At 63.8% G+C, this 10000-nt stretch overlaps 1 protein-coding gene across 1 annotated transcript in view; it reads left to right on the forward strand.

The window, feature by feature from the left end:
* Nucleotides 1-7522, forward strand: part of LOC138864935 (collagen alpha-1(III) chain-like) — a 33005-nt gene extending 25483 nt beyond the window's left edge. The window contains exons 4-10 of the mRNA XM_070133586.1: nt 1886-2048; nt 2111-2231; nt 3136-3480; nt 4043-4205; nt 4293-4591; nt 5104-5845; nt 6013-7522. Of these exons, the coding sequence (XP_069989687.1) occupies nt 1886-2048; nt 2111-2231; nt 3136-3480; nt 4043-4205; nt 4293-4591; nt 5104-5845; nt 6013-7522 (3343 nt within the window). The remainder of the gene's footprint in view (nt 1-1885; nt 2049-2110; nt 2232-3135; nt 3481-4042; nt 4206-4292; nt 4592-5103; nt 5846-6012) is intronic.
* The last annotated feature ends 2478 nt before the right edge of the window (nt 7523-10000 follow it).

Below are 10000 nucleotides of genomic sequence, written 5' to 3' on the forward strand. Positions count from 1 at the left end.
CTCTCTCTCTCTCTCATTCTTATCCCCTTCTCTCCATTTCTCCTTCTTCCTCCCCCCTCCCTTCTCTCTCACTCTTTTTCTCTTTCTCTTCCCTTCCCTCTCTCTGTCCGTTTCTCTCTCTCTCCCTCTCTCTCTCTCTCTCTCTCTCTCTCTCTCTCTCTCTCTCTCTCTCTCTCTCTCTCTCTCTCTCTCTCTTCATGTATCTCCCTCTTCCTCAGATAGCCTGACAGAAATAATGCAAATAAATCTCTGGATAGATATCCAAATACGAGAATAACTTAGACAGACAGACAGACAGAGCATCTCAATCGACCAGACAAGTCGGACTGAGAACCTGTCTTTCCTTAAGATCGAATTCCAAGGAAATCACAACGAAAAGAAATAAAAAATCGATGATGTCGGTCTCGCGAGCATTTTATTTTATTTTATGCATCTATTTATTTATTTATTTATTTATTTATTTATTCATTTATTTATTTATTCATATATTCTTAGAACATACTACGTATTGTGGCGAATACATTGCGCTCTTGTTCAGTTCTTGAAGCGTTGATTGTAAAAGTTGTGATTGTAGTTGCAATAGCATTTCATAGCACGAGAGCTCGTTTTGTTTATTCGTCGCTATGCCAATCCAGGCCGATAGTGCGGTGAAATATACTGGAAAAGATATTCCCATAGAATGAAGGGTCTAGTATGAGTATAAAATAAAATAAAATATAAAAAAAACAATAGGAAAGGAAAAAGAAAGAAAAGGAAAGAAAAAAAGGACGGGAAAAGGAAGAGAAGAGAAGCGAAAAGGAAAAGGAAAAAGTAAAGAAGAAAAAGAAAAAAGAAAAGGAAATAAAGAAAGAAAAATAGAAAAAAGAAACAAAACGAAAAAAGAAAATAGAAGAAAAGAAATATATACATATACATGCATCTATCTATCTATCTATCTATCTATATATATCAATATATCAATATATCCATGTATATCAGCGTCTAGATGTAAATAAACAGACACGGAGAAAACAAAATACGAGATCATACAAAATCGTGTTTGTCAAATCTGGCGCCACTGTCTTCTCGGGAAAGGGTAGTCACTAAAAAGAAGATAAAGAAAAGAAAGATAACCAAACAAGGTAAAATCCTAAAAGCAAACAAGAAAAGCAAAAGAAAACTGAGGAACGAAACAAAAATATTCAATCTACCTTTAAACAACACAATATCGTTTATTAACAACCTGGACGAACGAATGGCCATGACGCTGAAAAAGGAAAAGGCAATGCAATGGGCAATAAAAGGCTGGTTGGTCCTGCGGGTGTTAAGGGCGGGTGGAGGAGAAGGCGAATTAAATATGGGAAATAGGAAAGGGCGAGACAGGTAGAGTGAGAGCGATAGATTGATAGAAGGGTTGATAGATAGATAAAAAGATAGATGAATCGATAGATAGGATAGATAGTAAAGTAAATAGGGGGGAGAAGGAAAGAAGGAAAGAGGAGAAAAGGAAAGGAAATGGAAAAGTCAAATGAAAAGTAGAATGATAAAGCAGCAAGAGCAAAGGAGAGACGCGCAGCAGGAGAACGCTAAGCTTGAGGCGAAGAGAGAGACGAGGCAGAAGATCTCGGGAAGAGACAAAACTGGAGACCGGAGCGAGAAAAGAAACTGAGGAAACCTGAAAGAGACGGAACGAAGGATCCTGGAAGGAGACGCAGCTGGGCACCCCGGCAAGAGACGCAGCTGGGCACCCCGGCAGGAGACGCAGCTGGGCACCCCGGCAAGAGACGCAGCTGGGCACCCCGGCAGGAGACGCAGCTGGGCACCCCGGCAGGAGACGCAGCTGGGCACCCCGGCAAGAGACGCAGCTGGGCACCCCAGCAAGAGACGCAGCTGGGCACCCCGGCAGGAGACGCAGCTGGGCACCCCAGCAAGAGACGCAGCTGGGCACCCCGGCAGGAGACGCAGCTGGGCACCCCAGCAAGAGACGCAACTGGGCACCCCAGCAGGAGACGCAGCTGGGCACCCCGGCAGGAGACGCAGCTGGGCACCCCAGCAAGAGACGCAGCTGGGCACCCCGGCAGGAGACGCAGCTGGGCACCCCAGCAAGAGACGCAGCTGGGCACCCCGGCAGGAGACGCAGCTGGGCACCCCAGCAAGAGACGCAGCTGGGCACCCCAGCAAGAAACGCAGCTGGGCACCCCAGCAAGAGACGCAGCTGGGCACCCCGGCAGGAGACGCAGCTGGGCACCCCAGCAAGAGACGCAGCTGGGCACCCCGGCAGGAGACGCAGCTGGGCACCCCAGCAAGAGACGCAGCTGGGCACCCCGGCAGGAGACGCAGCTGGGCACCCCGGCAGGAGACCCAGCTGGGCACCCCGGCAGGAGACGCAGCTGGGCACCCCGGCAAGAGACGCAGCTGGGCACCCCGGCAGGAGACGCAGCTGGGCACCCCGGCAAGAGACGCAGCTGGGCACCCCGGCAGGAGACCCAGCTGGGCACCCCGGCAGGAGACGCAGCTGGGCACCCCGGCAAGAGACGCAGCTGGGCACCCCGGCAGGAGACCCAGCTGGGCACCCCGGCAGGAGACGCAGCTGGGCACCCCAGTAAGAGACGCAGCTGGGCACCCCGGCAGGAGACGCAGCTGGGCACCCCAGCAAGAGACGCAGCTGGGCACCCCAGCAAGAGACGCAGCTGGGCACCCCAGCAAGAGACGCAGCTGGGCACCCCAGCAAGAGACGCAGCTGGGCACCCCGGCAGGAGACGCAGCTGGGCACCCCAGCAAGAGACGCAGCTGGGCACCCCGGCAGGAGACGCAGCTGGGCACCCCAGCAAGAGACGCAGCTGGGCACCCCGGCAGGAGACGCAGCTGGGCACCCCGGCAGGAGACGCAGCTGGGCACCCCAGCAAGAGACGCAGCTGGGCACCCCGGCAGGAGACGCAGCTGGGCACCCCAGCAAGAGACGCAGCTGGGCACCCCGGCAAGAGACGCAGCTGGGCACCCCGGCAGGAGACGCAGCTGGGCACCCCGGCAGGAGACGCAGCTGGGCACTCCGGCAGGAGACGCAGCTGGGCACCCCGGCAGGAGACGCAGCTGGGCACCCCGGCAGGAGACGAAGCTGGGCACCCCGGCAGGAGACGCAGCTGGGCACCCCGGCAGGAGACGCAGCTGGGCACCCCGGCAGGAGACGCAGCTGGGCACCCCGGCAGGAGACGCAGCTGGGCACCCTGGCAAGAGACTCAGCTGGGCACACCGGCAGGAGACGCAGCTGGGCACCCCGGCAGGAGGCGCAGCTGGGCACCCCGGCAGGAGACGCAGCTGGGCACCCCGGGCAGGAGACGCAGCCTGGGCAACCCCGGCAGGAGACGCAGCTGGGCACCCCGGCAAGAGAGACTCAGCTGGGCACACTCGGCAGGAGACGGCAGCTGGGCACCCCGTCAGGAGGCGCAGCTGGGCACCCCGGCAGGAGACGCAGCTGGGCACCCCGGCAGGAGGCGCAGCTGGGCACCCCGGCAGGAGACGCAGCTGGGCACCCCGGCAGGAGACGCAGCTGGGCACCCCGGCAGGAGGCGCAGCTGGGCACCCCGGCAGGAGACGCAGCTGGGCACCCCGGCAGGAGACGCAGCTGGGCACCCCGGCAGGAGACGCAGCTGGGCACCCCGGCAGGAGACGCAGCTGGGCACCCCGGCAGGAGACGCAGCTGGGCACCCCGGCAGGAGACGCAGCTGGGCACCCCGGCAGGAGACGCAGCTGGGCACCCCGGCAAGAGACGCAGCTGGGCACCCCAGCAAGAGACGCAGCTGGGCACCCCGGCAGGAGACGCAGCTGGGCACCCCAGCAAGAGACGCAGCTGGGCACCCCGGCAGGAGACGCAGCTGGGCACCCCAGCAAGAGACGCAGCTGGGCACCCCGGCAGGAGACGCAGCTGGGCACCCCGGCAGGAGGCGCAGCTGGGCACCCCGGCAGGAGACGCAGCTGGGCACCCCGGCAGGAGACGCAGCTGGGCACCCCGGCAGGAGACGCAGCTGGGCACCCCGGCAGGAGACGCAGCTGGGCACCCCGGCAGGAGACGCAGCTGGGCACCCCGGCAAGAGACGCAGCTGGGCACCCCGGCAGGAGACGCAGCTGGGCACCCTGGCAAGAGACTCAGCTGGGCACACCGGCAGGAGACGCAGCTGGGCACCCCGGCAGGAGGCGCAGCTGGGCACCCCGGCAGGAGACGCAGCTGGGCACCCCGGCAGGAGGCGCAGCTGGGCACCCCGGCAGGAGACGCAGCTGGGCACCCCGGCAGGAGACGCAGCTGGGCACCCCGGCAGGAGGCGCAGCTGGGCACCCCGGCAGGAGACGCAGCTGGGCACCCCGGCAGGAGGCGCAGCTGGGCACCCCGGGCAGGAGGACGCAGCTGCGGCACCCCGGCAGGAGACGCAGCTGGGCACCCCGGCAGGAGACGCAGCTGGGCACCCCGGCAGGAGACGCAGCCTGGGCACCCCGGCAGGAGACGCCAGCTGGGCACCCCACGGCAGGAGACGCAGCTGGGCACCCCAGCAAGAGACGGCAGCAGCTGGGCACCCCGGCAGGAGACGCAGCTGGGCACCCCAGCAAGAGACGCAGCTGGGCACCCCGGCAGGAGACGCAGCTGGGCACCCCGGCAGGAGACGCAGCTGGGCACCCCGGCAAGAGACGCAGCTGGGCACCCCGGCAGGAGACGCAGCTGGGCACCCCGGCAGGAGACGCAGCTGGGCACCCCGGCAGGAGACGCAGCTGGGCACCCCGGCAGGAGACGCAGCTGGGCACCCCGGCAGGAGACGCAGCTGGGCACCCCGGCAGGAGACGCAGCTGGGCACCCCGGCAGGAGACGCAGCTGGGCACCCCGGCAGGAGGCGCAGCTGGGCACCCCGGCAGGAGACGCAGCTGGGCACCCCGGCAGGAGACGCAGCTGGGCACCCCGGCAAGAGACGCAGCTGGGCACCCCGGCAGGAGGCGCAGCTGGGCACCCCGGCAAGAGACGCAGCTGGGCACCCCGGCAAGAGACGCAGCTGGGCACCCCGGCAGGAGACGCAGCTGGGCACCCCGGCAGGAGACGCAGCTGGGCACCCCGGCAAGAGACGCAGCTGGGCACCCCGGCAGGAGGCGCAGCTGGGCACCCCGGCAGGAGACGCAGCTGGGCACCCCGGCAGGAGACGCAGCTGGGCACCCCCCGGCAGGAGACGGCAGCTGGGCACCCCGGCAGGAGACGCAAGCTGGGCACCCCGGCAGGAGACGCAGCTGGGCACCCCGGCAAGAGACGCAGCTGGGCACCCCGGCAGGAGACGCAGCTGGGCACCCCCGGCAGGAGACGACGCAGCTGGGCACCCCGGCAGGAGGACGCAGCTGGGCACCCCGGCAAGAGACGCAGCTGGGGCGACCCCGGCAGGAGGCGCAGCTGTGGCACCCCTGGCAAGAGACGCAGCTGGGCACCCCCCCCGGCAAGAGACGCAGCTGGGCACCCCGGCAGGAGGACGCAGCTGGGCACCCCGGCAAGAGACGCAGCTGGGCACCCCAACAGGGAGACACTGGCTGGCGACCCCGGCAGGAGGCGCAGCTGGGCACCCCGGCAAGAGACGCAGCTGGGCACCCCCCCCGGCAAGAGACTTGCAGCTGGGCACCCCGGCAGGAGACGCAGCTGGGCACTCCCGGCAGGAGACGCAGCTGGGCACCCCAGCAGGAGACGCAGCTGGGCACCCCGGCAAGAGGCGCAGCTGGGCGCACGGCAGGAGACGCAGCTGGGCACCCCGGCAGGAGACGCAGCTGGGCACCCCGGCAGGAGACGCTGGCGGGCGCCCCGGCAGGAGACGCAGCTGGGCACCCCGGCAGGAGACGCACAGCCTGGGCACCCCGGCAGGAGACGCAGCTGGGCACCCCGGCAAGAGACGCAGCTGGGCACCCCGGCAGGAGATCTTCCAGCTGGGCACCCCGGCCAGGAGACGCAGCTGGGCACCCCGGCAGGAGACGCAGCTGGGCACCCCGGCAAGGAGGCGCAGCTGGGCACCCCGGCAGGAGAGCCGCAGCTGGGCACCCCGGCAGAGAGGCGCAGCTGGGCACCCCGGCAGGAGCGCAGCAGCTCGGGCACCCGGCAGGAGGCCTGGCCTGGGCACCGGCAGGAGACGCAGCTGGGCACCCCGGCAAGGACGCCATGGGCGCCGGCAGGCGCAGCTGGCACCCGGCAGGAGGCGCAGCTGGGCACCCCGGCAGGAGACGCAGCTGGGCACCCCGGCAGGAGACGCAGCTGGGCACCCCGGCAGGAGACGCAGCTGCGGGCACCCCTGGCAGGCCTTGGCTGGGCACCCCGGCAAGACGCAACTGGGCACCCCGCGGCAGGAGGCGCAGCTGGTGCCCCGGCCAGGGCCGCGGCCTGGGCGCCGGCGAACAGCTGGGCGCCCCAGCAGGCGCAGCTGGGTACCCACGGCAGGAGGCGCACCGGCTGGGCGCCTGGCAGAGACGCAGCTGGGCACCCCGGCAAGAGACGCAGCAGCTGGGCACCCCGGCAGGAGAGACGCAGCTGGGCACCCCGGCAGGAGGCGCAGCTGGGCACCCCGGCAAGAGACGCAGCCGGGCGCAGCTGGGCACCCCAGCCGGAGGTGGCCTGGGCGCCTGGCAGGAGACGCAGCTGGGCACCGGCAGGGACACGGCTGGGCACCCGGCAGGGGCCGCAACAGCACCGGCAGGAGGCGCAGCTGGGCACCCCGGCAGGGAACGCAGGCTGGGCACCCCCGCCGGGAGGCGCAGCTGGGCACCCCGGCAGGAGGCGCAGCTGGGCACCCCGGCCAGGAGACGCAGCTGGGCACCCCTGGCAGGAGGCGCAGCTGGGCACCCCGGCAGGAGGCCGCCGTGGGCACCGGCAGGGCAGCTGGGCACCCAGCAGGGCGCAGCTGGGCACCCCAGCAGGGCGGCTGGGCTGCACCCCGGCAGGGCGCAGCTGGGCACCCCTTGGAGGCGCAGCTGGTGCCCAGGCAGGGGCCTGGCCTGGAGCACCCCGGCAGAACAGCTGGGCACCCCGGCAGGAGACGCAGCTGGGCACCGGCAGGGCGCCAGCTCAAGGCGCCGGCAGGAGACGCAGCTGGGCACCCCGGCAGGAGACGCAGCTGGGCACCCCGGCAAGAGACGCAGCTGGGCACCCCAGGCAGGAGACGGCTGGGCACCCCGGCAGAACAGCTGGGCACCCCGGCAGGAGACGCAGCTGGGCGCCCAGCAGGAGACGCAGCCGGGCACCCTACTGGCAGGAGACGCAGCTGGGCACCCCGGCAGGAGAGCTGCGCAGCTGGGGCACCCCTGGCAGGGCGCGGCTGGGCACCCGGCAGGGAGACACCAGCTGGGCACCGGCAGGGGCGCAGCTGGGCGCCCGGCAGGAGACGCAGCTGGGCGCGGCAGAGGAGACACTGGCTGGGCACCCAGCCGAGCACTGGCTCTTGGGCACCCAGCTTGGGAGACTGGCTGGGCGCGGCAGGAGACGCAGCTGGGCACCCCAGCAGGAGGCTGGCCAGGCACCAGCCAGAGAAGACACGGCTGACACTGGCGAGGCGCGCAGCAGCTGGGCACCCCGGCAGGAGACGCAGCCTCAGAGCCCTGCAGGAGGCGGCCGCCTCGCCCGCCTCTCTTCGGAAGTTCCGATCGAGACGCGCACATATATAGAGAGAGACTTTCTTCGGATATAAACGAGATCATTCTCAGAAAGTTAGAGAAGCGGCATGGATTGCGTAGAGCAATTTGAGAAGTTTGTGAAATGTTTCTGCTATTTGAACGTCGCGTTTGGGTGGGGGTGGAGGGGGGAAGGTTGGGTTAGGCAGGGGAGTGAGAAGGAAAGAAGTGGGAGGGAAGGAGGGGGCCGTGGAAAGCAGGGAGGAAGGGCGGAAGTGGGAAAAAGAGTAATGGTAGGAATATGAGAGCGAGGGAGAAAGAGGGTTGGAGAAAGGGTGAGAATGGGAAAATGAAGAAATGAGAGGGTGGGAGTGGGAGAGAGAGAGAGAGAGATTGGGAATAGGAGGGGGAGGGAGGAACGTGGGAGCAAGGCAGAGAGAAGAAAAGAAGGAAGAGGGGGAGGGCGGAAGGGGAATTGGGGAGGGGCTGAGTAAAAAAGACATAATTCTAACCGAAACAAATTTGTGAGTTGATTTTATCTCTGACAGAGAGAGAGAGAGAGAGAGAGAGAGAGAGAGAGAGAGAGAGAGAGAGAGAGAGAGAGAGAGAGAGAGAGAGAGAGAGAGAGAGAGAAGGCGGGAAAGAAAGAGAGCAGGAAAGAACCGTAATACATTTTGACACTCCGCTAAGTCGATCTGGGCTCTGTAAGTCAATTGGCATTTGACTGCGAACGACTTTGTGAAAAGTCAGAGAAGGCAGACATAGCTATGAGGGGGAGGGGGCAGGGGGAGGAGGGGAAAGAGGTAAGGGAGCAGGGGGAGGAGGATGAGAGGGCGCAGGGAGGGAGGAGGGAAAGAAATAATGGAGCAGGGGGAGGAAGAGGAAAGGGAGCTGGGGAAGGTAGAGGAGAGGGGACAGGGAGGAGGGGGAGGAAAGGGGGCAGGGGAGAAGGAGGAGAGGGGACAGGGGAAAGGAGGAGAGGGGACAGGAGGAGGAGGGAGGAGGAGAGGGGGGCAGGGGAGAGAAGGAGGGAGGAGGAGGGAGAGGGGACAGGAGAAAGGAGGAGAGGGGACAGGAGGAGGAGGAGGAGAGGGGGCAGGGAGAAAGGAGGGAGGAGGAGGAGAGGGGACAGGGGAAAGGAGGAGAGGGGACAGGAGGAGGAGGAGGGAGAGGGGCAGGGGAGAAAGGAGGGAGGAGGAGGAGAGGGGACAGGGGAAAGGAGGAGAGGGGACAGGAGGAGGGGGAGGAGAGGGGAGCAGGGGAGAAAGGAGGGAGGAGGAGGAGAGGGGACAGGAGGAGGAGAGGGGCAGGGGAGAAAGGAGGAGGAGGAGGAGAGGGGACAGGGGAAAGGAGGAGAGGGGACAGGAGGAGGAGAGGGGGCAGGGGAGAAAGGAGGGAGGAGGAGGAGAGGGGACAGGGGAAAGGAGGAGAGGGGACAGGAGGAGGAGGAGGAGAGGGGGCAGGGGAGAAAGGAGGGAGGAGGAGGAGGAGGGGACAGGGGAAAGGAGGAGAGGGGACAGGAGGGGAGGAGGAGAGGGGGCAGGGGAGAAAGGAGGGAGGAGGAGGAGAGGGGACAGGGGAAAGGAGGAGAGGGGACAGGAGGAGGAGGAGGAGAGGGGGCAGGGGAGAAAGGAGGGAGGAGGAGGAGAGGGGACAGGGGGGGGAGGAAGAGAGGGGGCAGGGGAGAAAGGAGGGAGGAGGAGGAGAGGGGACAGAGGGGGAGAAAGGAGGGAGGAGGAGGAGCGGGGACAGGAGGGAGGAGGAGGAGAGGGGACAGAGGGGGAGAAGGGAGGGAGGAGGAGGAGAGGGGACAGGAGGGAGGAGGAGGAGAGGGGACAGAGGGGGAGAAAGGAGGGACTGTTGAATTTGGTTGTTGAGTTTGTTTTTCCGTTCGTCATTGAATTAAAGCGGATTAATTAGTCTAATGTCTCTCTGTTATGAATTTGTTGGAGGCTGATTTGATAAATTGCGATGTCATATTAGATTATGTGACTGCGAGTGACGAATCGCTGCGTTAGTTCCGTTGCCTTTTCATTTTTTCTATCTGCCTCTGTCTCTCTCTCTCTTTCTCTCCTCTCTCTCTCTCTCTCTCTCTCTCTCTCTCTCTTTCTCCCCCCCCCCCTCTCTCTCTCTCTCTCTCTCTCTCTCTCTCTCTCTCTCTCTCTCTCTCTCTCTCTCTCTCTCTCTCTCTCTCTCTCTCTCTCTCTCTCTCTCTCTCTCTCTCTCTCTCTACCAACGGTCATAACGGTTATGATAAAAGGATATCCACAGGCCATGCAAACGACAATGAAAAGATACAATAAAACAATAGTAAAATAAAATAAGCAGAGAAAACCAGGACTAACCATCACAGCAAATTAAAAACAGTCATTAAAAGCAGTCATTACCCTTCAAACGACTGACCTCAACA

The sequence above is a fragment of the Penaeus vannamei genome, chromosome 19 (genome assembly GCF_042767895.1).
Source record: "Penaeus vannamei isolate JL-2024 chromosome 19, ASM4276789v1, whole genome shotgun sequence".
In the NCBI taxonomy this organism is placed as follows: domain Eukaryota; kingdom Metazoa; phylum Arthropoda; class Malacostraca; order Decapoda; family Penaeidae; genus Penaeus; species Penaeus vannamei.